This window comes from Panthera leo, chromosome B2 (genome assembly GCF_018350215.1).
Source record: "Panthera leo isolate Ple1 chromosome B2, P.leo_Ple1_pat1.1, whole genome shotgun sequence".
NCBI lineage: Eukaryota > Metazoa > Chordata > Mammalia > Carnivora > Felidae > Panthera > Panthera leo.
Window position 1 is genome coordinate 99469671 of NC_056683.1, and position 27873 is coordinate 99497543.

Genomic DNA, 27873 nt, shown 5'->3' on the forward strand with positions numbered 1-27873 from the left:
GGTGCTAGTTTTTGTTTAAAGTGCAAATAACTGTGCTGTAGTTTAAATGTAATGTTTTCCAGCTGTCTGTCAAAAATGTTACTGGAAGGCTTTGGTATTACAGTGTCTTACAAAATGGGCATTTTAATGTGCCAAGTATTTATAGGAAATTGTATATGAAAGCAGGAGAAATGAAACGATTACATAAGGCCCCTTATACTTCTGACTTTCTTTTAAGTAAGCAGGGGGCATTATGTACCCCAAATATTATGGTTAGTAATAAGAGGTGCATGTCAAAAAGCAAAACAGAAACAAAGCAAAGAGACAATGTTAGTTTGGTTGTGACGCTGTCAGCTGAGGCTAAAGATCTCATACTGCTTTGTGATGACACACCCAGACTGTACTTAGGAAGATTCGCGCCCCTTCCTTTAATACTTGGAGACGAGGTAACCCACACATCCGTGACCCCCCAACTAGGTTGGAGGAGGCCTTGCCGCAGGCGCGCGCGCACAGACCGCCACCCGCGGACACCTGGCTCCGGGCTCAGCTAGGCGGGGGGCCCCGCCTCCGATCTACCGAAGCCCAATCATCTGGAGAGTCTGGGGTACGTCCCGCGCCGGCCACGCCCCCAGCCTGCGGGGCGGGGGGCGTCTTTAAGAGCCGGCCGGCCGGCCCCCGACGCAGTAGGGGGTGCGGGGCTGTGGGCTGGAGGCCTGAGTGCTGTGCTCTGGGGTGCCGGCTCGCCTCCGCCTTCCTCCTCGCGGCAGCCTCCGTGCCCTGCGCCGCCGTCCCACCGGGGCTCCACCGCCCTCTCCTCGGCCTCACCAGCCCGCTGGCCGGGCGCTCGGCGGCTCCTCCGTGAGCCCGCCGGGAACTCGCACCCCTCGCGCTCCCCTGGCTCCCGAGGGGGCCGCCTCGGGCCATGGTGCCCTTCCCCGAGGAGCCCGCCGCCGCGCGGGGGACGAGCGAGGCGCAGCCGCCGGGCCCCGCGCCCACCGGGGCAGCTCCGCTGCCGGGCCCGAGACCCTCGGACGGCCCCGAGGCGGTCGTCGAGAAGGTGGAGGTAGAGCTGGCGGGACCGGCGGGCGCTGAGCCCCCTCAGCCTCCCGAGGGCGGCTGGGGCTGGCTGGTGATGCTGGCGGCCATGTGGTGCAACGGGTCGGTGTTCGGCATCCAGAACGCCTGCGGGGTGCTCTTCGTGTCCATGCTGAAGACCTTTGGGTCCACGGACGATGACAAGATGGTCTTCAAGACAGGTGAGGCGCGGAGCCGGCCGGGGCCAGCCCGGGGTAGGGGGAGAACGGGCATGGGGCCCCTGAGCGCATCCCGCGTGAGGAGTGTGCCCGCGCCGGCTTGTGCGCCTCGGTGGGTCCCTGTGTGTGGGAGAGCGTGAGAGAGGTGGGTCTGTCCCATCGCAAATGCAGCCTGTCGCTCCAGGGGCCTCGGTGTGCCTGGCTTTGTAGTGAATACAGATTTGGGCACAGTGTGTTTGGAAACAAGCCGCAGAACTTATTTCCCAATAAGCAAGAGTAGGGTTTAAGAGTCTACGTATACTTTCCTCTTAATTGTCGAGAGCAAACAACCTTCCAAACCCAACGACACCGCACTGTGATTTTTGCAGTCTCTTATGAGACCGTGACCGTTGGGTTTTCGTTCATGTGCCTCCGGGGCTGCAGAGGGGCGTGTATGCTGAGGGGAGGCAGGGTTGGCGAGATTAAAGAGATTTATTCCAAGGTCAAGGGGAGTTCCCCCAAGGGAGCTCTGCCAAGAGCCCTGGTTTCGTGGTTTGTTTGTTTGTTTGCTTGTTTTGTGGGGGTGGGGGGTGGGGGGGCACTGTGTGCTAAATATAGAAAGCATAGGAGGCAGCCAGATCAGGGACCGGGAGGAGGAAGGTGAAGGGTTGCCCTTTCCTGTTGTGTTGTCATATTTAACCATATACTAGACTAGATGAGAAAGTGCAGACTCAACATTTTTTTTCCCTGTAGAGACTTATAATGTGATCTCTTGACAGGCAAAAAACAAGTCCAAGACCTTTTGTATATAACTCTGTTACATACATTATTGTACTTCAACCTGCAAGGCAGGTGTTATCAGCCTTATTTAGGAAAGAAAACTGAAGCTTGGTAAAATAGTGTCTTCGTGAGTAGCAGAATGGAGATAGAACACACATCTTATGACTTAAAGGGCTAAGGGATTTCCATGACTAAATAAGGCTCCTCCCTGCCATTTGAGGAACTTTATATGATTAATAGTCTTTTTTTTAAACCTTAATTTTCTATTTTTAGAGTGACTGTTCCTTAGGACTTTAGTGTGCATGCAAAGAACATGCAAGAGACTGTTCTAACAAATTCTAAGGCAGAGGTAATGTTGGGAGTTTTAAAACCTTTTATAAATACTATTATACTGTATGTATCATTCTGGAGTGTGCTTTTCTTCTACTCTGCATTGTTTGCAATTTATCCACATAATATCTCAACTTGAACTGGTAGCTTAAATTCTTTACATTTTAGCTCCAGGTTTTCCATTGTATGAATATATTATACTTTACTAATGCATTCTCCCTTTAATAAACGTTTAGATTACTTCCAAACTTAATATAAATAATGCTGCAATGAATATTCTCTTTGCATATGTGATAATGTACCATATTTAATCTGGAATTTCTGTTCCTTAAACAGTAGCTCTTGAACTACTGTGTTACGCAGGTCACAGGGCTAGTATTAGGCTAATGTAATATCCTATACTTATTTTTATGGAAGGCAACTGTTGAAAGTCTAGCAGGATTGATATGCATGTGCAATATTGAACAAAAAAAATTGTTTTTTATATGAGCATGGGTATCTGGTAGGGAGAAGCTCAAGGAGGCAGATGGAATTGGTAGAGTCAACATTTTAAGACTGGTTCCTTTAGCATTTAGCATATTCTTGACTAGGATTACAGATTTTTAATGCAGTCAAGATAGCAAGACAAAAGTCTTTTGTTTACCAGTGTTTCTGCCAACTCAGGTGAGTAGGTCCTTTCTATCTGTGGATTTTTTCTCCTTCATTTTATGAGAGTGAGAGTGTGTGAGTGAGCAACTATGGGGGAAAAACCATAGGAGGGCCAGAGTTTTACTGTGTCGCAGCCTTGACCTATCTTCCATCCCCAAAGTTCCTGTTGGCTACAATGTTCCAACACAGGCCACCTGAGGGGGGACAGAGGGGACAGGAACCTGCTCTCTTGAGCTTTTTGAAGCTATTTTCAGTTTTGATGAATATCCTTCTCCATTTACTCAGTTGAATCCTTGACGATTTTCAGTCATGTTTGTGTATATGTGGGTGTATATTGTATAAATAGTTATCCAAATATGCCAGCTAAATACTGAAAATCTTTTTACTTCTGCACATGACTCCCATGTATGGTTGTGCCCTTGCACAAAGGTGCACAACTCAGGGTAAGTGGTGCCTGAAAACTAGCCTGTGCTCTGGGTGCCCGCCTATATACTTGTAATGGCCCTGTATGACATAGCAGCTACATTGAATCTTTACTTGGATACTATGTGATACAGAGCTGATAACTGATACAATTTAAGGTCTAAGGAAGAACAAAGATTTAACCTCATCTGTGAAAAAATGGTAACAAGATACTCTTTAAGCCAGTTACTACTGAGACCTACCCACCCCCTGTGCCAGCCCAACACACACACACACACACACACACACACACACACACACACACGCAGGTGTTTCATAGTCCATCCTTCACAGCAGGTATTAAAGTATTTGAGAATACCTGAAGTTTGACTGTTCAGGCTTCTTTATTTTGATATTCTAATGCTGAGTCATCTGTGATCAAACAGATGCAAGCTTCAAGTACAATACAAAAAATATCTGAATTGTTTAAGGCTTTTATTTTTCAAACTTTTGGTCCATTTTTTATTACTGTTATTCATGATTGATAATCTCAGCATTAGAGAGCATTTAATTCTGTCTCCATGTTTTCATTGGTTTCTTCATAGTGATGAGCCCTAGGGCACATAGGGAGGTAGTGATGGAATGCAAATTGAGGTTTCTAAATGATAGTTCACTTTTCTTGAGAACTACCTATGTGCCAGGCCCAGTGCCTGCATTCCTATTTAAACATTACAACAAGTCCAGGATATTGGCTTAAACATCTTTCTTTTCAGATGTGGAAACTCAGGCTTACAGAGTTTAAGTAAGCAGTGGAGCCAGGATTCAGCCTCAGGCTTATGTCTCTAGAAATGGGGTTTTTAATGATTGATCATATTGCATTGAGTAGATAACTTTTGCTAATTCAGTGTTCTTAAAATTTTTTTAAACATTTATTTATTTATTAAAAATTTTTTTTTAAACATTTACTCATTTTTGAGAGTGAGAGAGACAGAGCATGGTGGGGGGAGGGGCAGAGAGAGGGGAGACACAGAATCTGAAGCAGGCTCCAGGCTTTGAGCCATCAGCACAGGGCCCGATGCGGGCTTGAACTCACAGAGTGCGAGATCGTGACCTGAGTCGAAGTTGGATGCTTAACTTACTGAGCCACCCAGGCACCCCAACGTTTATTTATTTTTGAGAGAGAGAGAGAGAGAGAGAGAGAATGCAAGCAAGGGAGGGGCAGAGAGAGAGAGAATGGGAGACACAAGATCTGAATGAAGCAGGCTCTGAGCTGTCAGCACAGAGCCCGATTCAGGGCTTGAACTTGTGAACCATGAGATTATGATCTGAGCAGAAGTCAGACGCTTAACTGACTGAGCCACCCAGGCGCCCCTGCTAATTCAGTATTCTTTATGTTGTATATCAATTCAAGCATTAATTGAGCACTATTCCAGGCATTCTAGGGTTGGAAAAGAAGTCTGAAAGGTCATGATCTCACAGTTTGTGAGTTGGAGCCCCAAGTCAGGCTCCTTGCTGACAGCACAGGGTCTGCTTGGGATTCTGTCTGTCTCTACCCCTCTCCTGTGTGTGCACTGGAGCAATTTCTCACTCTCTGTCTCTTTCAAAATAAAGAAAAGGCTTAAAAAGTCTGAAAGATTAGGGTGCCTGTTTCTTGATCTTACTTTGCTATCAATAAACGATTGCCAATTGTTAATGTCTCATTGAAATAGATTTTTGTAGAGGGACTTCTATGGAGAAACAAGATAATTTCATATGGCATTTAAGCAAAAATCTGGGGTTTCCTTTGAAGAACCATGTTCCTTTAGATTGATCCACGGTAGGATGATATTTCCAGACAGAACTGAAAAGGAGCCTTTCTCAGGCTTACTTCTTTTCAGGCTATCTTAACTCTTCCTATGCAAAACAAAAACAAAACAAAAAAAACCAACAACAAAAAAACCAACCAAAAAACCTCTTCCGATACAACTGATGATCCACCCAAAATTTCTCAGGAAAGGCCCTGAAGAAATTCATTCACACGAAGATATAGGTTAGTTTATACATCTTCGTGTTACTCCTTATTCATTCTTCAACTGTTTATCAAGTTTCTGACACTCTGTGCTGGGCACTAGAGATGGTAATTGAGAGAAACAAGGTCAGCTGTTCCCAAGGATTTTTTGGTCTTCTGTGGGATACAAATGAGTAAACAATACTTCCCTGAGGCATTTGCAATATATCCGTGCTCAATCTTATTTTAAAAAGCTGAAATTCTAAGGGAATTCCAGTGAATGGTGAGGGCTGAGAAAGGCATTTGATGGCCTCTTTCTCTATGGTAATAAATCTTACTTTATTAATTTGAGACTTTGGAAAGGGCAAGCAAGCTGAACTGCAAGTTAGGCAGTAGAACTAATGGAAAGTGTTGAGTGTATCCCAGCCCCACTGTGTTACCCTGGCTGCTGATGACATGGTACTCAGAGGTCTGCCTCACACCTCCTGCTGCATCAGAGGAAACAAGCTGGGCTCGAGTGGTCTCTTTTCAGTTGAACTTTTACTGGTTCACATGTGCACAGGCAAATCTGATGCTTTTGGGAACACGAAAATAATTACTACCACTAACTGGAACATTATTTTCCCTTAGAAATCACTACTTGGCTGGATATTGGAAAACCCATTTTTGGTTCCTTCATGGAATTGATAAAGAGTCAAGGGTACTTTTCAGACGCAGTGCTGTGGACACTCTGGGATCTTACGAGGGTATTAATCTAGTTTACTTCCCTGCTTTCTTCCTGGAGAAAGAAATATTTTTTTTTTTTTTTTTTAATTTTTTTTTTCAACGTTTATTTATTTTTGGGACAGAGAGAGACAGAGCATGAACGGGGGAGGGACAGAGAAAGAGGGAGACACAGAATTGGAAACAGGCTCCAGGCTCTGAGCCATCAGCCCAGAGCCCGACGCGGGGCTCGAACTCACGGACCGTGAGATCGTGACCTGGCTGAAGTCGGACGCTCAACCGACTGCGCCACCCAGGCGCCCCTGGAGAAAGAAATATTTTAATGGCATATTCACTTTTTAAATATATTTATTTAAAACAAGTATGTTTTCAGAATCAGTATTCAGAGTAGTTAATGATATTCTTTTGGAGATAGGATATCTTTGTGGTCCAGAGGCTTGGTCAAGTAAATTCTGAAGGCTTCTTTGGGAATTCCAGAGGCTTCTTTCAGTAATTCCCAAAATGTGTTCTTTAATAACCTTCTTCAAAGTGGAGGTCTGTGGTTAAACAAGTTTGGGAAACACGGCGCATTATCCTCCTTTCTTGGATATTTAAAGTAGAAATCAAGGTATTAAAAATTCAGTAGTTTTAAAGAGAAGTAGATTATTAAAAAGGTTCCAAAAGGGAGGCTCTTTGTCTACAATCTTTAATGCAACTCTGCCTTCTCTGTGTGGAGGTAGATCACTCTTTAGACAGTTAAAAATCACAAAGTAGGATTTTCAATAGCACTTAAGGAGCAATACATCTTGTTAGATCTTTCAGTATAATCCTACTAGCACCTCTCAAACTTCAAGTCAGTTCATGTTCCTGAAGGTTTAAAAAAAAAAAAAAGTTTTCCAGGCACCCGGGTGGCTCAGTCAGTTAAGCGACTGACTTCAGGTCAGGTCATGATATCTCAGGGTTTGTGAGTTTGAGCCACCCCCCCCCCCCCCCCCCCCGCCGTCCCCGCCACGCCCACCATCCCCCCCCCCCCCGCCCCAACTTGTGCGCACACTCTCTCTTTCTCTCTCAAAATAAGTAAACTTAAAAAAAAAAATTAACTGCTCAAAGAACAAAATCAATCAAAAATAAATGGATACCAGAATTATGTCAGGAGGGGTTTTGAGATATCTTTTTGAATAAATTATACTCTGTGCTCCTGATGTGATTTGCTATATCTTTTGGATGGGTTCTTGTTGAATCTGTGTTGCAGTTCCTTGAGGCTTCATCCTAGGCCATGTACTTCACTTTTCCTACCTTCCTGTGTGTCTCATACACCCTATGGCTCCAGGCACTATCTTGGGGTTGTTATTTCCAAATTTCTTTAATCTGTTCCTGACCCGTATTCATTATATTGGGACAGTTCCATGTGGATACACAGGTATATCATACTCAACTAAAATGAACTCATTTTTTAGCCACCCCATATTATATATATATATATATATATATCTCCACCAAAAAGAATAGCCCACTTGCAAATAGACATATCCTTCCTTCTGAATTCTCCGTGCATGACGCCTCTGGTTGCTTGAGTCAGAAACCTGGAATTCATCTTAATTTCTTATTTCTGCCTTTTCCTTTCCTATTTTGTTAAATCAGACACAGTCCTTTTGCATTGACCTCCTTAATGTCTCATAAATCAATCCCCTTCTTTTCCTTTAGTACTGTCTTAATTCATGCCTTCATTAATTTTGGCCTCAATTATTGTCATAATGCTTTAACTGGTCCACCTGTCCTCAGTTATACACTTGAGTGACTTCTCTAAAACTTAGGGCCATATCATTTTTCTGTTTAAAAGCCTGCAGTGAAACTCATTACTTCTAGGAAAACGTTGAGCTCCATACACCAAAGGACTTCAAGTTCTGGCCCTTGCCTGACCCGTTAGCCTTGTCTCTCACCTCTGTTCCTTCTTGTTCTTTGTGTTTTGGCCAAGCTGAAAGCCTTGTGCTTTTCAAAATTTATCCTGCTATCTTTTGCCTCTATGCCTTTATGTGTGCCTCTCCTCTCTTCAATGTAGTTGTTAGTCCTTGTAAGATTCTGATGAAATGGTTAGCCATTTTATTCCTTTTGTCACAACCATGGGAGAAAACAATGATTTTATGCAAGTGTTGTTACATTTTTGATGCAATTGGAATGTTTTGGGAGTAACATGAATTCAAATGAGTTAGGAATTAAATTTAAAGTGGAAGACAGAGCAGGTGCCTGGCTGGCTCAGTCAGTAGAGTATGGGAAGGGAAGGGGAGGGGGAGGAGGATCTCTGGGTGGTGAGTTTGAGCCCCATGTTGAGGATAGAGATTATTCTTAAAAAAGACTTAAAGTGGAAGACCGAGAATGTAATTGCAGTCTATTCTAATCTAGCATTCTGTGAATGGTATTTTAAAGAGAATCCATATTTAAGTGATAATTTGCACAGTCCTTTATCATAAATAAAGAGCTTTCATACACATTAACATTATTTTTTTAGAGTAGCCTTGTAGCGTGCTGTTACCTCCATTCACAGATAAGAAAGTTTTAACTTGCACAGTTTTGGGTTGGGGCACATGATATCAGTGTTTATATTTTCAAGTTGAATTTAAGAGCATCTTTTCAGCTGTGTAAAAATTTGTGCTTATGTTAAAGTTGTCCTGAAATGTAGAACCTTGCCTATTTTCTTCCTTGAAACTATTTTCTGCTTATTTCCCTATATATTCTCTAGAACTTTAATAGTGTCTTGTACCCAAGATATCAGAAATCCTGGGAAGTTGCTTTTGGAATAGAATTCTATTTAGAGTTATTACAATCCAATTAGAGATCTGATCTCATATTCAGATTAAACAAACAAACCTTGACAAAAACAAACCAAACCCCAAACACTACTTGAAAAGTTGGCTCACCATGGCTCTGAGCATTAGCCTAGCCTGGTGCCACCCATGAACGATGGTGTTTTTATTGGCAGTGATTCAGAATGAGCAACTCCAGCACTCCTGGGAGCTATACAAACCCACCACACCATAGCCAGTTCTTCTGAGACTGTAGTTATGGAGGAAAGCAGTGCTTTCAGATGTACATGTACATGTACCAAATGCTAAAGTAATGCTAAGGTATCTTCATTAACAGCAGAAATAATTCCCTACCTTGAATATAGGAACCAGAGCTAAAAGAACTAAGACAATGACATGCCTTATTTCCAAGTTGCAAGTATTTTTTCATTTCAATAATTTTTAATTATGGGGATACATATGAAATACAGATGTGAAATAATGTATATGGACCAAAGCAGTGTTTCTGCTTAAGTTAATTCTGGAAAGATATATGAGTCTGAGAAGGCAGCCCAGATCCACACCCCCCCCCCCCCCCACCACGAGGAGCATATCAGAAGTTCCAGAGAAGCACATTTAATTTACAAAAGGATAGTCAAGATTATAATTCTGTATGCGAAAAACAAAAGAATCTAATTATTTCCATAATACAACCAAAAGTGACAAAATCTTAGCTGGTGGATAAATACAGAAGCATGGCTTTATCTTTTGAATATTATGGCTACTCATTCAAAAGGTAAACTACCCTTAGAGGTGTGCATCAAGGATTATGAGACTTCTGTGTTTATCAAGAGGGAACAAAGTTGGCCAGAAACACTGCTCCCCCATAAGGAAGAGAATCACTGACTAGAGTTTATGCATTGGTATGCTGTTCAGCTATTACTTTTTTTTTTTCCTTTGCTAAAGTAAATTGCATCAGCAGTGTTCTGTGTGTATTCAGAAAGTCAAAATTTATTCTTGTGACAAACTTAGACTGGATTCAAAACCAATTCTCTGATATGCTTTATAAAAGCAGTAAACCACTATTCATTAAATGGAGGTATTTCTTGACTCTTCTGGGTAGATTGGTATTAATGCCAAGTCGAGTGGGTTAGTCTGGTGGCCTTTTAATAGTAAAAACCTTTTCATCTTGCTTAATTATCCTTTTTATTAGTTTTGACTTCATGTTCCATTTTTTCAAATGGCAGCATCTCAAAGGATTCACATTTGTCAATAGTTGTTTAAACGACATTCCACAAAGTTAATTGATGTTTTAGTGCAGTCGGGGGCAGAAAGTTGCCATTGTTGCTCTATATTAATGCAACACTCAAACTTTGGCAGCAATATCCTTAACTTCATACTTCTCCCTCAGTGCCAGGATTTTGGATTTCTTACTTTCTATTAGTTTATCTGTGGCCTCTAAGTTTTCCATGTTGAATAAGTATTACTTTTATAATAATAAAAATATTAATATTAAAAATAATTCACCATTAGCATTAGAAATACTAACTTTCATGACTATAGTAGTAAACTTGCCCTAAGAATAAGATGTTCTATAGGAATAAATGATAGATGTATGAGGGTTTCTTTTTTAATTTTTGATTTTTTAAAATGTTTTTATTTAGTTTTGAGAGAGAGAGAACATGAGCAGGGGAGGGACAGAGAGAGAGAGGGAGACACAGAATCTGAAGCAGGCTCCAGGATCTGAGCTGTCAGCACAGAGCCTGACGTGGGGCTCAAACTCATGAACCATGAAATCATGGCCTTGACCAAAGCTGGACTGAGCTACCCAGGTGTCCCTGTTTTTTTTTTTGTTTTTTTTTTTTTAAGCTTATTTATTCATTTTGAGAGTGAGTGAGAGAGTAAGCAGGGGAGGGGCAGAGAGAGAGGGAGTAGAGGGAATCCTAAGCAGGCTCTGTACTGCCAGTGAGGAGCCCCACAAGAGGCTTGAACTCACAAACTGTGAGATCATGACCTGAGCCGAAACCAAGAGCCTGCTGCTTAACCAGCTGAGCCACCCAGGCGCCCCTATATGTGTGGAATTTTAGTTTTAGGTGTTATGTTTTGTCTCCTACTCAAGAGAAAAATGTTAATTATGGAATAGTCTGGAAATGGAAAGCCAATGAATACTAAATGTTAACTCTTCAAATTTATAATGGATGCATATATACCAGTGTTCTTACATGTGTATAGATGTCATTAGTATGGAGCCACAATCCCTACAGGGGGGTTTGAGGCAGGGCCCCATAGTCAGATACCTTGATAGTTCTGCAGCAAAATCTATGAGTATTCAGAGCAAATGGGACAAATAAAGGCCATAGTTTCATGTCAGTTCAGTTTTTTTTTTTTTTTAAGTTTTCTTTTAGTGTTTATTTATTTTTGAGACAGAGAGAGACAGAGCATGAATGGCGGAGGGGCAGAGAGAGAGGGAGACAACAGAATCCAAGGCAGGATCCAGGCTCTGAGCTGTCAGCACAGAACCTGATGTGGGGCTTGAACTCACGAACTGGGAGATCATGACCTAGATGAATCGGACGCTTAACCAACTGAGCCACCCAGGCGCCCCCCAGGTTATATTTTGCTTCCAAGTGAGTGTTGATATCATCATACAAAAAACTTTGGGTTTGGGATTTCAGAATTGCCAATACGGAATTGTAGATTTACATGTAAATATTTACTTTTGTTGGGGCACCTAGGTGGCTCAGTCGGTTGGGTGATCGACTTCTGCTTTGGTCATGATCTCACGGTTCATGAGTTCAAGTCCCCTGTCCAGCTCTGTGCTGACAGCTCAGAGCCTGGAAGCTGCTTTGGATTCTGTGTCTGCCTCTCTCTCTGCCTGTCTCTCTTGCTCATGCTCTGTGTCTCTCTCTCTCAAAATTAAATAAACATTAAAAAATATTTACTTCTGTTTTTGGTTTCTCAGTAAACATTCTTTTTAAGGTACATTTTTCTGTATCACATAGTGTACCTACTTAAGGTTTTCAGTAAGCGTGTTCTTCTGCTGTACTGGTCTATCCTAGATTACTAACCAGCCCCTTTGACTGGATGTTTGAATTGTAGGCAGTGCTATGCAGTATAAGTATCATATCTATATACATCATTGAACAAATTGTTTTTTCTCCTGTGGATTGCTTCCTTAGGGTATATGTAAAAGTAAGATTACTGGTTCAAAGGGTATGACCAACTTTATAACACTTGTTACACATTGCCAGGTCGTTCTTTAGAGAACTTGAGCCAGGTTACTGTGTACTAGCAATATATTGGTTACCTGAAAATCCTACCAGTGTTTTATTTTTATTAATATTTGCTAATTCGATAAGTGCCAATGCTATTTTTAAAAAGCAGCTTTAGATTATATTTCATTGCTTTTAGGGCTATGTGTTTTCCCAGTTTTTGAGCTCTTTAGAAGCAGCAACATGGTTTGGCAGTTATATGTAATATCTGGAAATACAAGGGGGCATATAGCAGTAAATATCTTAGAGTAAAACTTTGTTACCATAGGTGGGAATGCTAGGAAGTCCTGAGATTATTCTCGTTTTTAGTCTCACCTGACACACCTTGCTAGGTGGGGCACACCCTTGTTCCCATTCATCTTTTCTCAGCACAGGTGTTGATCAGGGCCTTCTATGGGATTAGAAGTGGGGATGGAAACTAACCATCTGGAGACTTGGCCAGAAGTACTTCCTGACTCTTCCAGGTGGCACCTAATCCTTCAGAGGATCAAGTCTGCATGAGCAGCCCTGTCTCCTTCTCTGTGCTATCGTCTTGCCTCAACCTTCTCCAGACCCAGCCAGTTTGGTTAAAGATAGCTTTAATTAATTAATTTGGGTGTATGTGTGTTACAGTTGTTGTTGTTGTTGTTTTGCTTTTAGTTTTAAAAAGATCTAGAAATCCTTTATTGAATACAAACCATGTACTAGGGGTCATGCAAGAAACAAACAAATTTGACTTCTTGAAGCAAAATGCCATGTACATAAATAACTCTAATGCAATATGCTACACTTATTTGAGTGCAGTATACATAAGATCTAGGATTTTAAAGGAAGGCAAAATGTTTTCTAACTGAGCTGATCAGGGAAGGCTTCATGGCGATAGCTTTTGAGTTAGGCTTTAAAGTATTGGTAGACTTTTCCTCAGCAGATATAGCAGAAAAAGGTGTTTCAGGTGGAGTGCAAGGCCTAGGCAAGGGCTAGGAGGCAGCCTAATAAGGGATTTTTTTTGTGCTTTAGTCTATATTTTATCTTGTTTTATCTATCCAGTAATCATATGATATAACTGCTATTATGATTGTCCTGCTTTAGATGGGCAGCTAAGGCTAGTGAGCAGTGGGGCTGCATTTGAACTTAAGTCTCTTGCATTAGGACCCAGGCTCTTTATACCTGAGTACACACTGGACTTATTAAGTGAATGCAAGGTGTTTGGTTTGCCTAGGGCCAGGGTATATATGTAAGGAAAGTCGCAGAAGATAAGGCTGGAAAAGAATGAGGGAGCTGGGGAACAGAATGTTTGAATGCCAGGTTAAGAAGTTTGGATAATAAGCAATGGGGAGATATTGAAGGTGTCTGAAGTGTGCCTTAAAAAGATGTGACTGGGTTGCAGAGGGAAATACTTAGGAGGAACGCCAATTACAAAATTGTTGGCTGAGAGCTGGGTGAGATTTGAGGCCACAGTTGTTGAAATGGGAAGGAAGGGACCGATGAGAAACATTTTAAAGGATAGACTGAGGGAACTTTAGCAAATGATGGGTGTAGACTGTGACATGGAAGCAGAGATGATGCCTATGTCTGGAGTCTATGTCTTAATACTTTATATATATATATATATATATATATATATATATATATATATATATATATATATAATGAATATGTATATATTTTGACAATATAATTTATTGTCAAATTGGTTTCCATACAATACCTAGTGCTCATCACAACAAGTGCCCTCCTCAATGCCCATCACCCACTTTCCCCTCTCTCCCACCCCTCATCATCAACTCTCAGTTTGTTCTCAGTATTTAAGAGTGTCTGATGGTTTGCCTCCCTCCCTCTCTGTAACTTTTTCCCCCCCTTCCCCTCCCCTGTGGTCTTCTGTTAAGTTTCTCAGGATCCACATATGAGTGAAAATATACAGTATCTTTTTCTGCCTGACTTATTTCACTTAGCATAATACCTTTCAATTCCATCCACGTTGCTGCAAATGGCCAGATTTCATTCTTTCTCATTGCCAAGTAGTACTCCATTGTATGTATAAACCACATCTTCTTTATCCATTTGTCAGTTGATGGACATTTAGGCTCTTTCCATAATTTGGCTATTGTTGAAAGTGCTGTTATAAACATTGGGGTACATGAGCCCCTAGGCATCAGCACTCCTGTATCCCTTGGGTAGATTCCTAGCAGTGCTGTTGCTGGGTAGGTCTATTTTTAATTTTTTGAGGAACCTCCACACTGTTTTCCAGAGCGGCTGCATCAGTTTGCATTCCCACCAACAGTGCAAGAGGGTTCCCGTTTCTCCACATCCTCGCCAGCATCTATAGTCTCCTGATTTGTTCATTTTAGCCACTCTGACCGGCGTGAGGTGGTATCTCAGTGTGGTTTTGATTTGTATTTCCCTGATGAGGAGTGATGTTGAGCATCTTTTCATGTGTCTGTTGGCCACCTGGATGTCTTTAGAGAAGTGTCTGTTCATGTCTTCTGCCCAATTCTTCACTGGATTATTTGTTTTTTGGGTGTGGAGTTTGGTGAGTTCTTTATAGATTTTGGATACTATCTGATATGTCATTTGCAAATATCTTTTCCCATTCTGTTGGTTGCCTTTTAGTTTTGTTGATTGTTTCCTTTGCAGTGCAGAAGCTTTTTATCTTGATGAGATCGCAGTAGTTCATTTTTGCTTTTAATTCCCTTGCCCTTGGGGATGTGTCAAGTAAGAAACTGCTGCGACTGAGGTCAGAGAGGTTTTTTCCTGCTTTCTCCTCCAGGGTTTTGATGGTTTCCTGTCTCATTCCTTCATCCATTTTGAGTCTATTTTTAAATGTGAATGGTGTAAGAAAGTGGTCTAGTTTCATTCTTTTGCATGTTGCTGTCTAGTTCTCCCAGCACCATTTGTTAAAGAGTATGTCTTAGTACTTTTTAAACTGGGAGCCCCACATTTTCATTCTGTACCAGTGCTACATATTATGTAGACAGTTCTGGATGGTGCCATTGTCAGGACTTGAGGAGGAGGAATTGACAGGGAAAGATTGACTCAGATGTTAGACATTTGAATGTTAAATGCCAGCAGGACATCAGGGGATGGATATCAGATAACTGGAAATGTAAACCTGGAGCCTCAGAATGAAGCTGAAGCTAGAGGTAGAGCTTTGGAAAGACCATGTGTCTCTAAGAGGAACATGATGTTGATAATAGAAACCCAGAAATTCTGTCTCAAGCAGACCTGGGGGCTTCTCCTAGGTAGTTTAGTTAGTGTCCCTTGAAATCGTCTTATTTAAAATTAACAAAACTTCGTTCCTTAAAGTCTTTCTAGCATTTAGATTTCTCTAATTCAGATCTGCAACTTCCCAAAGGTCAGAATTGTTTTTTTTACTATCATTGTCTTAAGTATTTCCAAAACGTAGTCCTGAGAATTATTTTTTCCCTGTAGTTTAGCATAATCTCTAAGGCTATTGACATTTACTCTTTCTTTCAAGCATGATGTAATTAAGCCAGTCTGTAAGTCTTATTTTCAAGATGTTTAGTTTTAATTCATTTATGTATTTCAAATTGAAATGTAAAGTATTGACAGTGGTGGAAAACCCGTTCAACAGGCAAATGTTATCTTGTAGATCAGTTTTCAGGGTGTAGTAACTGAGTCAGCTACTTCATTTACAATTCATAATGAAAATAGCTAACTCTTTAGTGTAGGCTGACTTTTTAAAAAATTATCTAGGAAAACTAGGAAATCAGAATAAATGAATTTAAGTTCTCTGACTAGTACTAGGGTGGAATATTGCACATTTGTTTAAGAAACATGATTGACTTTTCCAAGTTCGTCACACTAGATATCTGAGGTCTGGCAGTGGGAGGAGGAGGTGTCCTCATGTGCTTGCTGACTGGGAATGGAGTTGGTTGTAATTCAGATAGTAACTGGACGTCTGGCTATGCTCAGGTATATTTTGCCTTAGTTTCCTGTCACATAGTGTAACAGTGAGACTCAAGCAAGATAATAGAATGTCAAAGTGCTTTTGGATGCGTAAAACAGCACAGATATGTCAAACAATGTTGTTATTGAGCAGCTTGGCATAGTGCCTATATGTGGGGGGTGTGTGTTGACTCACATGCTGTGCGGTAATCTTTTAGAACTCAGGTCCTGAATTGCTCTCTTGTGATCGAAGCCCGGTTGAAGGTGTTGGAAGTGCAGTGACCCTGGAGGAAGAACCTGTAAAAGCAGGGGGTGGATGAAAGGGAATTGATAGTTGTGTAAGAAGAGGGTATCTGCCTTTTTTTTTTTTTTTTTGTAAGATACTCTTACCTTTGCAGTAACTGTTTTATCTTTTCATATCATTTGGCTTCATTTACAAGTTGTGTATTAAAGCACATGTCAGGATTTAAGGCAGTATTTTTTGACCATGCTTGTCTCCTGTTGTGCTTGCTGGGATGAATTGAAGTCCTGGCTTGCTGACAAGTAAATTTGATATCTGACAGTTACGGAGAGAGGAGGAAAAGGGAAGTCCAACTGAAGCATTTTTTCCTCAGAGTTTGATAAACAGAAGCCATGTAATCTTTTAAATCCCATGCCAACATTACAGGCAGAAAAAGACTTGCTAATAGCAAAGGTCAGGAATCACAAAAGAGCACTGTAAGTTTTTGGTATTGACTTCAAAACACACTGTTTTCTATAGTTTAATGTTCATTTGTTATATGTATGCTGTTACAGTTTTGTGTGTATGTGGTAGTTGTTTTTTTAACTTTGATTAGGAAACAAATCATGAGCCACTTAAATCAAAAGGCAGACTATTACTCTTTTTGGGAAAAAATCTAGTAAAAGTAATGCTTAATCCAATTAATCTGTCTTCTTCCTCTGATTCATTGCGATGACTTCAGGTGTCTGGGAGCAACTGAGAATGGGTTATGGAAAAATGTCAAGGCAATGTAATCCTCATTATTTATGGTCACTTAAGAGGATAAATTAATCACTGGTCACTAATCTTTGGATAATTACTCTATTTAACTGGAAATATCCTTAGTTTTTTGGAAAGCAAGTCAGTGAGTTAGTAGAACTGTCAAAATTAATCAGCTTTTCTAAGTCTAATAATAAGTGAATAGAAACTAGTTGCCTGCAACCCTTTCTCCCCTGTATTGTAGCATGATCCTTCTATAACTCCGGACATTGTATATGGACCAACAGGGAGAATATATTAATATACTACCTTGTGGTTTTCAGGTGGGCCTTCAAAGCCTGTTAGTTCAGGATTAACAAAGTTGCCATAACAGGTAAAGGCTTGTGACCTGTGTATATGGTTTTGGTTTTTAGAATTAGGCAAGTTAATTACGTTATAAAATTGGCTTGACTATAGGTTGTTAAGAAGTAAGTCTTTTGGGGACAGCAATTCCATTTACTTGTGCATTAAATAAATATTTTGAAGGAGTCAACATTGTTTAGGTACTGTACTTACTAGATGCTAGGGATGGGGATGGGAATAAAGAAAGGTATACATTTCAATTCCAAAAGAATAAAAAAGGAGGAAGTCCTAGCCTTGTGTTTTCAGCATGGGTACAGTGTCTCAAATGCAGACTAGTATTCACTTTTGGAGTTTGAGGTCATCATTCATGAGGTTCCCAATGAATCTTTATATTTAAGAGTAAATGAGATTGTTATGTAGGTGGAATCAGAGATATATTGCTTATTTATCACAAAGTAATGCCATTTTGATAATAAAATTCACTTGCGTATGTTACAAATTATTGCTTTTCTAAGGTTTCTGGAAACAAAGCAGAATTCTAAGTATTGTTTCCAATCAATAGAGAAAGATTTGTGTCATTATGAGAAACCTAATACTGTATATGGGACTGACTTTAGAACTAAAATATAAATTTGGACTTTAGAAAACAGTTGAAGGTTTAGAAATCTTAACTAGGACACATTTTAGAAAGCTCAATTTAATTTTTAAAATCCAACTCTATTGAGAGATAATTTCATACAAAATTCACCAATTTTAAGTCTACAATTTGATGAATTCTGACAAATGCACAGTCTTAAACCACCATCACAATCATGATAGAGCCTTTCCATCACCCCAAGATGTTCTTGTATCTCTTTGCAGTTAATCTTCGCCTAGACCCTGGCCCCTGGCAACCATTGATCAGCATTGTCCCTATAGTTTGGCTTGCTCTAAAACTTTGTATAAATGGAATCATACAGTATTTTTCTCTTGTTTCTAGCTTTCACTCAGCTTGATCATTTTGAAGATTCACCCATGTTTCATATATTAGTAGTTCATTCCTTTTTATTGCTGAATAGTATTCCATTATTGCCTATGCTACAATTTTTTATCCATTTACACGTTGATGGACATTTGAGTTGTTTCTAGTTTTTGCCTGTTATGAATTGTGCTGCTTTGAACATTTGTGTGTAGTTACCTGTGTTTTCATGTCTCCTGTGCACCTTATTTTAGTGTGAATTTTATTCTATATGCTTATCTATATTTTTAAATTACATAAGAAGATGATACTATGCATTTTTTTGTTAAGTAGGTTTCATGCCCAGTGTGGAGCCCAGTACAGGGCTTGAACTCATGACCCTGAGATCAAGACCTAAGGTGAGATTAAGAGTCGGATGCTTCACCGACTGAGCCACCCAGGTGCCCCTGTATTTTTTTTTTTTTTTTGATTAAAAGAAATTGTGACTGAATGAGGAGGTGAAATAGTAAGTGGAGGACTGATAGATTTTTCACTTGGGTGATTGGGTGAATGGTACTCCCGATCAAGAGAGTCAAATATGGCTGAGTCAAATATTTCCTATTTTTAAAAAAGACTGAAGAGGGTCCATTGGAATGAGTCCGTGGGAAGTCACCTCACTGGTGTGGGTGGAGGTAAGTGGGGCCTGATTAGTTTGTGGAGCAGTGAATGGGGAGTAGAGATGGGGGTGTAGGCTAGAAGTGAAGAAGTGACAAGAGGAGAAATATGGTGGTAGCTAGAGGAGGATCAGCATCAAGGGAGAGTAATCATTAATTTTCTAAAAGATGGGAGTAGCTTGAGGAGAGGGAGCCTGTAGCGAGGAAGAAGGTGAAGTCAGCAAGTGGCTAATTAATAGATAAGGTTCATGAGCAAGTCAGATAAGGAATCCAGAGCACTGCTGGTGGCAGGGGCGGGGTGAGGGGAGTTTGCCAGGGGTGGCATCTATTCAGGATCTGGAGAGAAGAAAGAACAGGAGCAAGGGGAGGTGGGATTGCTGAGGATCAGGAAGCGGAGGGGGCCTTTGTTTTGTCTGGGAAGGTATTTGTTAAGTGTACTGTATTGGGGGTAGTAGATATGAAGAGAGTGGCAGAGGTTTGGGGGCTGAGTAGTGAGCAGGAGAAGGATTGATAACAGCTCTGAGAACTCCACCAAGATTGGAAAATGTGAATTTGTGGTGAAATCAGTCTCCAAGATTGTGCCCCGCCCCCCCCCCCCCCCCCCCCCCCCCCCCCCCCCCCCCCCGCCTCCAACTTACTGTCCTCTGCAGCCTGATAAGTGAACAGGGAAGATGAACTGAACAATTGATATAAGGTTGGAAGAGAATTGAAGCAAAATGATTTTACATTTTTTGTCTCTTTTCAGCTCTATGCTGTGTGGCTTCCTCTTCTCTTCACCTTTTATACACCTCATCTTTTTGGTAAAGTTGATTAAACATCTGACAACCAAATGCAGTTTTTTACGTTTTTTTAAATTGTGATAAAATCTGTATAATGTAAAATTTACCATTTTAACCACTATTAAGTGTACACTTGAGTGGCATTAGTACATTTACAATGTTGTGCACCCATCACTATCCTACAATTTTAATTTGAGGCATGACTCGGTCATCTCTTTTCTCCCTTTCTGTTACTCCTGACCTATAAATTCAACATAGTCCTTTACTGGGTACACGATTGGTATTTTTGAAATTGAGATATTAACAACAGTAGGTACTGAGCTTAAGTTTGGCAGGTGCTGTGCAAGGCCCAAATGGTGGCATTAACTTTCTTGATATTTAGTTGTAATTATTTGTTAATGTCTATCTGCCTTACTAGGCTTGTAAGGTCTGTGAGTGCAGAGGCTATCTATGTCTGTCTTGTTCACAATGATATCTGTACTGTCTGGCATAGTGCTTGACACATAGTAGGCATTCAGTGAAGTTTTTTTTGTTTTCATTTTTTCAATGTTTGTTTATTTTTGAGAGACAGAGCATGAGTGGGGGAGGGGCAGAGAGAAAGGAAGACACAGAATCTGAAGCGGGCTCTAGACTCTGAGCTGTCAGCACAGAGCCTGACGTGGGGCTCAAACCCACGAACTGAGAGATCATGACCTGAGCCAAAGTGGGATGCTTAACCGACTGAGCCACCCAGGCGCCCCATCAGTGAAGTTTTTAAACACTTGGAAGTCCTTTGCTGAAAGAATTTACTTTAGTTTAATAAGTTCTTTCTACATGCTTCCTATAAAGTAAGTAAAACTTGTATTCACATTAATACAGATTATAGGGCATGCCACATTCCAATGTCTAGTTAATTAGTAGAAATCAAAAAGGGTTTATATTTGCAGTTTCACCTTGGAAGTATTAGAGTAGATTGTGCATTAAACAAATGGTTGTACAGAATTGGCAGCAATAATCCCAAAGCTTGAAGGCTGTAGGTTAATTAGGATAACTTGACAGAAAGTGAGTTAATCAAATTTGAGAGTTGAAAGAATGTTCCAATAATTTATGTTCACACACACTTCAAATATATCAGTAGGTTACAGGAACTTTAGTGGCAGAATACTCCAAAACGGCAAAATACCAGTGTGGATTTTATGGCTTATAGTAATGTTTTGGAGAAAGAAAAACCAATAAAATTGTTTGGGGCTATTTGGTACTATTACTTTGTATTAAATAAAATACACTAGGGTTTAAAATAATTCCCTTTGTTAAAGATAAAAATATATAGTTAATGTATTAATAAATTAGGAATTGTATTTTTTTACAGTTCCATTTATTAATAGATTCAGTAAAACTTTAAGAAATATGCACAAATATAGACATTTCTGTGTTAACTGGTATTAAAGTCTTTTTTTCCAACTGGCATATGTTTAAGTGTATATAAAGGGGCAAAATACACATATAAGAATTAATTAGCAATATAATGACATCCCTATAAGAATAATCACAGTATGTCCTCTGATTCCAAAAGGTAAGGGCTCTCTGTGTGTGTAGAAAAACCCACTGAGGCCCTTTTAAAAACACAAAATCTGCCTCCAGCAAGATATTTTTTGGATCATAATGAAGGAGAATAGAAAAGCTATTAGGAGCTATAGTTCTAGAATTTTTTTACCCTTTTTAAACTCTCAGTGAGCTAAACTGGAGTTTGGTTTTAGAGACAATAATGGAAATTTTCTTATATATCATCTGCGAAATCTAGTCCTGAGTGATTACTATGGCTTTTTATTGTGGTATGTGTGCATGTAGATAGACAAGAGACCTAGGTCTTTGAAATGGATTTCCTCCACTGAAGTAATAGAAAGGGCAGGAGTGAGGGAGGGGTGGGTGGGGAAGGAGGAGCAGAATCAGAGGAAACAAAGACTGAGGCTCCAGGTTTGGTTGTGTAAATGTCTTCATCACTGAGGCCTGCCCCATCCTATTCTGGTGTTCTGCCCGCTATGTGGGAGCGAGCGAAGTCTGCTGTGTGAAGGCGGGATCTGGGGTCTTAGTGCCTGCTAGGCTGACATAAGCAGGTTGCATCTCCGGCTGGGCTCTGGGGTAGCAACGGCACAAATTTCCAGGAAACAAACCTTCCTGTCATCATTTTTATTTCTGAATCATCGTGTTTAGTTATTCAGATGTCTAGTATTGCCAGTTACTTAGGAATGAAGCAGGCAGCTTCTTCTGTTGCTCGCCTTTCCTTCCTTTTTTTCTTATTTCTATCTTGTCTGCTACTCCTTTAATTTAGTCAAGCACAGGCATTTAAACATAGCGCTTCCCATTTCCACTAGCAAGCATAGGACTTCCTCCTTACCTGATTGACTCCTACTCCTGTGGTGTGCAATGGTGACCTAAGACATTTAAAGATGTTGCATCATGTAGTAACATTGGGAAATCTCCAGAAGATAGTATTGAGTGAAAATATGAAGTTGTAGAGTGTTTAATGTGATACAGTTTACATTTCATTTGAAAACATGTAAAACAATACATTTCCTAGAATCTAAAACGCTATTGATGCTAAGATGCACCATTATTTTACATACGCTGAATTTATTGTAAGATGCATCCCAGTTTATAGATTTTTAAAAATTTTTTTTTACATTTATTTATTTTTTTGAGAGAACATAGAGTGTGAGCGGGGGAGGGGCAAAGAGAGAAAGAGACACAGAATCCGAAGCAGACTCCAGGCTCCAAGCCGTCAGCACAGAGCCCGATGCGGGGCTCAAACTCACAAACCACGATATCATGACCTGAGCCGAAGTCGGATGCTTAACTGACCGAGCCACCCAGGTGCCCCCAGTTTATAGATGGTTTCTTTTAAAAAAAATTTTTTTTAATGTTTATTCATTTCTGAATGACAGAAAGAGACAGAACACAAGCAGGAGTGGGGCAGAGAGAGAGGGGAGACACAGAATCTGAAGCAGGCTCCAGGCTCCAGGCTGTCAGCACAGAGCCCAACGAGGGGCTCACACTAATGAACCACAAGATCATGACCTGAGCCGAAGTCGGACGCTTAACTGACTGAGCCACCCAGGTGCCCCTTTATAGATGTTTTAATATGAAAAAAAAGCATCTTAGAATTGAAGAAGTAAGATAGATACACCTTATTGAAATGTATTTATATAATAAAAATATAAAAACATGCATAGAAATGATATATATAGCCAATTCAGGATCTCTAGTTTATCTCTATGAAGGGAGGGAGGAATGTAGAGGACAGGGCCACATAAGGGGCTTCAATGCTATAATTTCTTAAAAAAAATTTTTTTTTTTAATGTTTATTTTTGAGACAGAGAGAGACAGAGCATGAACAGGGGAGGGTCAGGCAGAGAGAGAGACACAGAATCTGAAGCAGGCTCCAGGCTCTGGGCTGTCAGCACAGAGCCCAACGCGGGGCTCGAACTCACGGACCGTGAGATCATGACTTGAGCGAAGTCGGACGCCTAACCGACTGAGCCACCCAGGTGCCCCTTAAAAATTTTTTTAAAAATATTTATTTATTTTTGAGAGAGAGAGACACACACACAAGAGATAGAGTGCAAGTGAGGAAGGGGCAGAGAGAAAAGGAGACACAGAATCCGAAGCAGGCTCCAGGCTCTGAGCTGTCAGCACAGAGCCCAACGTGGGGCTCAAACTCACAAACCATGAGTATCATGACCTGAGCTGAAGTTGGATGCAACCGACTGAGCCACCCAGGTGTCCCAATAATTTATTTTTAAAAATCCAAATCGAATATTGCAAAAAGTTAAGATTAGACAAAGCTGGTTGGTGAATTTCTGTAATTTTCTGTATGCTATAAATATTATTTCATAATGAAAAATATGTACTTAAAAGCTACAAAAAAGCAAGTTGCAAAATTCTACATATAGTGGATCCTATTTTACCTTCTAGCAGTATTTGATTTTGTGTTTTTTCAGACTTTTTCCTACGTCTGTCACACCATAGCAGGTTTTGTTGTTGTTGCTGCTGTTGTGGGAAGGCTGGGCCTTTCTGCATTTTCATTTTTGTGTATGAATTAAAAGACATACCGTGTATTGCCTAATAATGATAAAAAGGGCAAAATTTTAAAGATGTCACAGAATGAATAGACTTGGCTGGCATTATTTCTTGGTTTTAATAAGGAGCAAGAAAATGTTTCCATTTTTCATTTCTTTGAAACCATTTTTCTGGTTGCTCCCTTGTTCTTTGCGGTAAGGTGTCTGTCGAGGTCAGGTCCTAAGAATGAGAATTGTACAAGTTGAACAAAAGTTAGTACTCTCAGGGCATTTGGCTGAGTCAGTCTGTGGAGTGTGCCACTCTTGATCTTGGGGTTGTGAGTTCCAGCCCCACGTTGGATGTAGAGCTTACTTAACAAAAAAATACTATCACGCCTAGAAATCTGATAAAGAGACTTTTAAAATAGGGCCTTGAAGCTCATGAACTCTTTATAATCCTTTTACTGAAACCTAAGAAGTGTTTCGGTTTTGCCCTGCTGCCACCAGGTGAAAGGGCTGCAGTAGGGTGTTTGATTATTTTCCCAGTGGTGAGGAGAGTAGGGCCGAAAGGGGCATTGTGTTATCACACTACCCTTCGGGGTCCTTAGCCTTCTACCTCCGTGAAGGACTGTTTTTCATATCCCATAATATTATTTTACTATCACACTTAGGTATTTAGTAGTCCTTACTGTTTGATTAAAATAAAATTTGGCAAAATCTATAAAAAAGTGCCAAATACCCAGAATCTCATTCCCTAAAATCTTGCCTAATGACTCACAAGAAAGAAAAAACTATATGCAGAAGCTTTCCTCTCTACCATGAGTGTAAAAAAGTGAAACTTCGGAGTCCATTTAAATGTCCCCAATTCTAGAAATGGTAAATAAATGATGACAATCTTGTTTGATGGATTATATTGCAACCGTAAATGATAATGAGTGCTATGTAGCAACATAGAAAATGTTCGATGGTGAAAAGAGCAGATGTACCATGATGTGACTCTAGAAACGTATGTGAATGTGAACAAAGATGAAGGGAATATGGAAAAAGCAACAACGACAAAATAGTTGTATTAAAATGGTAGAATTTTGAGTGGATTTCTTCTCTCACCATTTGTAAAAATATTTGTACTTCTTTTTTGTGTGTGTGTGGGTCAGATCCTTTAAAGAAAAATTTAAATTTCTCTTTAAGAAAACAGCAGATGGTAGGTTTGAGGATACTAGGAAACTAAAAGTAGCAGCCCTTTTGAAGATAAAACTAAAACATTTTAAACCAGGTTTGCTTTCGCAAATATTGATTATTTAATTTTGTCTTTTCGAAGTAAGTTGGCCTAGTACAATTGTGTGGAAATCAGAATATTGCAGAAGATTGGCAAAAAGAAGTGGGAGGATCAAAGCCAATGTGACTGGCTTATTCTTTTGCACTACCAAATAAATTTTTGGACTGTGTCTGCTTTAGTCATTGTTTGGTTATTTGCTTTGAAGCTATTTGTTTGCAATAATGCCATTAGCATCCTCACAAGAGCCATAGTCTGACCCTGAGATGGTAGAATCTTTTTTTTTTTTTTAACGTTTATTTATTTTTGAGACAGAGAGAGACAGAGCATGAACGGGGGAGGGGCAGAGACAGAGGGAGACACAGAATCGGAAGCAGGCTCCAGGCTCTGAGCCATCAGCCCAGAGCCTGACGCGGGGCTCGAACTCACGGACCGCGAGATCGTGACCTGAGCTGAAGTCGGACACTTAACCGACTGAGCCACCCAGGCGCCCCTGAGATGGTAGAATCTTAACTAATTTTATCATTTGTATAGAAACTGAATCTTTTGAGGACACGATGGATCATTTCTTTTCTTTGTACTTCTTGTTTTTGATTTTTACATAACCACAGATTTATAGTTACCAAAAAAGGTCCCATGATTAATGCATGGTTAAACCATCTTGCCATCATAGGTAGATTGGGGCTGTGGGACTGATGAGAGGATAGAATAGTACTAATAGACCGAAACAGTTTTAGACCTTTAGTGCCTTGTTAAGCAATTAATCCAGCATCCTCATTTACAGTTAAGTGAGTACCAGGGAATCCTCAGTGAACCTATAGGTCTTAGGACTTCATATCTATCTAGTACCCTTTCTATTATCCAAGGAGGGAAAGGGAGAGCAGAGCCAAATTATTGACATTTTAGGGGCTACTTTTTCAGGAAGGAAAGAACATTGGACCTGATGTCATTATCATTTTAGTTATAGTTTTTACAAAAACACCCCAAAACAAAAATGGGTAAAAGACATGACTAGACAATTCATCAAAGAAGGAGTATAATAAAAATGAAAAAACATGCAGCCATAATTAAAAAGTGCAAATGATAAATGCATATTGCTACCTCAAGGTAAAAAATTTACATACAAAAGTTATTATTAAGATCATTGGCAGGGTGCCTGGATGGCTCAGCGGGTTAAGCATCTGACTCTTGATTTCAGCTTGGGTCATGTCTCACAGTCTTGAGGTTGAGCCCTGCATCACATGGACTCTGCATTGAGCATGGAGCCGGCTTGGGATTCTCTTTCTTTCCCTCTCCCTCTGCCCCTGCCCCTGCCCCACTTGCACTCTTGTGCTTTCTCTCTCTCAAATGAAAAAAAAGACCATTGGCCTTACAGGGCTTTTTGTTGACAATCTACTCTAATTTTAGGAAATAAATGGAAGAAAATGCAGTGCAAGTGGTAAAAGATGAAGACAACCTGGTCAATGAATTTCATGAAAAGTTGTGGTAGCTTTAAATTTCTTTTTACTCATTCGTTCGATCCTATCTGGCATCTGTAGATGAATTACTCAGGTGGTGTTTGCAGACCATGAACCACTAGGAAGAAAGCTGTGAAGGGCTCAAAACAGTTGAGACTAGGTATCCGTACCTAATTTTCCTTTCCTTCCGTGCCCTATACAAATAGAGAAGCTGGCGCATATCTGACTAAATGGATGTTCTCATCCCTCCTCAGAAAATTACTGCAGAGCCCCAGGAAGACAAAGCCAAGGAAAGAGAATCATCAAAATAGGAAAGGGACCGAAGTCTAGTTATTGGAGGATGTCATACTGAAGACAGGGGTTGGACTGTGTTGTAACTCTGAAGCCGAGTGTGGTTTTCTGAAGCCAAGTAAGGGGGCTGAGTGGGTTATCTGTCCTTGGCAACCATGTGCCACATCTCTGAACAGACCTTATCATCTGGGCTAAACCAGCCCAGGAGTTCTGATAAGAGGATTGAACTTAATATTTTAATATTACTGACACAAAAATAGCTCCCCTCAAATCCCATTTGGAAGTGAGCAGGGTAAAAATAACATTTAGTGTTGTTTTTTAACTAAATTATATATTTTAGAGGTGGGCCCAATCAGACCATATAGAAATGCCTCATCCTTTTTCATTCTGTAGCAAGAGTGGGCAAATGATCTCTGTAAAGGACCGTATGATACATATTTTAGTGTAGGCCAAACAGTCTCTTTCACAGCTACTCAACTGTGCTCCTGTACAAAAGCAGCCATACACAGCATGTAAATGAATGGGTATGACTGTGTTTCGGTAAAGCATTGTTGGATACTGACGTTTGAGTTTTATATAATAATTTGTTATGACATAGTCTTCTTTTCACTTTTTCCAACCATTTGAATATGTAAAAACCATGGGGCTGTGTAAAAACAGGCAACCGGCCAAATCTGGCCCCCAGGCAGTGGTTTGTTTACCGCTGCCCTGTAGCAGCCCTGCCAGTGGAAATAGAACACAAGCTGTATATGTAAATCAAGATCTTCTAGTAGCCATATTTTAAAAGGTAGCAACAGGGAAAATTAATATTATATTTTAACATAGCTCAATGCTATTATTTCAATATGTAATCAACGTTAAAATTAGTGAGATATTTAGCATTCTTTTTTTCCATAATAAGCCTTTGAAATCCTTTGTGTTCTTTACATTTATAGCACGTTCCAACTTGGATGCTTGATACTGATTTTGTATTTAGGTTTCTTAAAATGTACAGTTGGGAGAAACAGATTTGCATACATAATTTGTTCCAAACATACTTAAAAGTTTTCCAGTAACTGAATTGAATATTAGGTTTAAGGGCTCAGTGGCTCCTTCTGTATGCTTCTCTGC

The 27873-nt window shown here is 40.2% G+C and overlaps 1 protein-coding gene across 1 annotated transcript in view; it reads left to right on the forward strand.

Annotated features, from left to right (window-relative positions):
* Positions 1-815: 815 nt before the first annotated feature.
* The window catches only part of SLC16A10 (solute carrier family 16 member 10), a 112141-nt gene continuing 85083 nt past the window's right edge, over positions 816-27873 (forward strand). Inside the window, exon 1 of the mRNA XM_042939613.1 lies at positions 816-1235. Coding sequence (XP_042795547.1) covers positions 902-1235 — 334 coding nt within the window. The 5' untranslated portion in view covers positions 816-901. The remainder of the gene's footprint in view (positions 1236-27873) is intronic.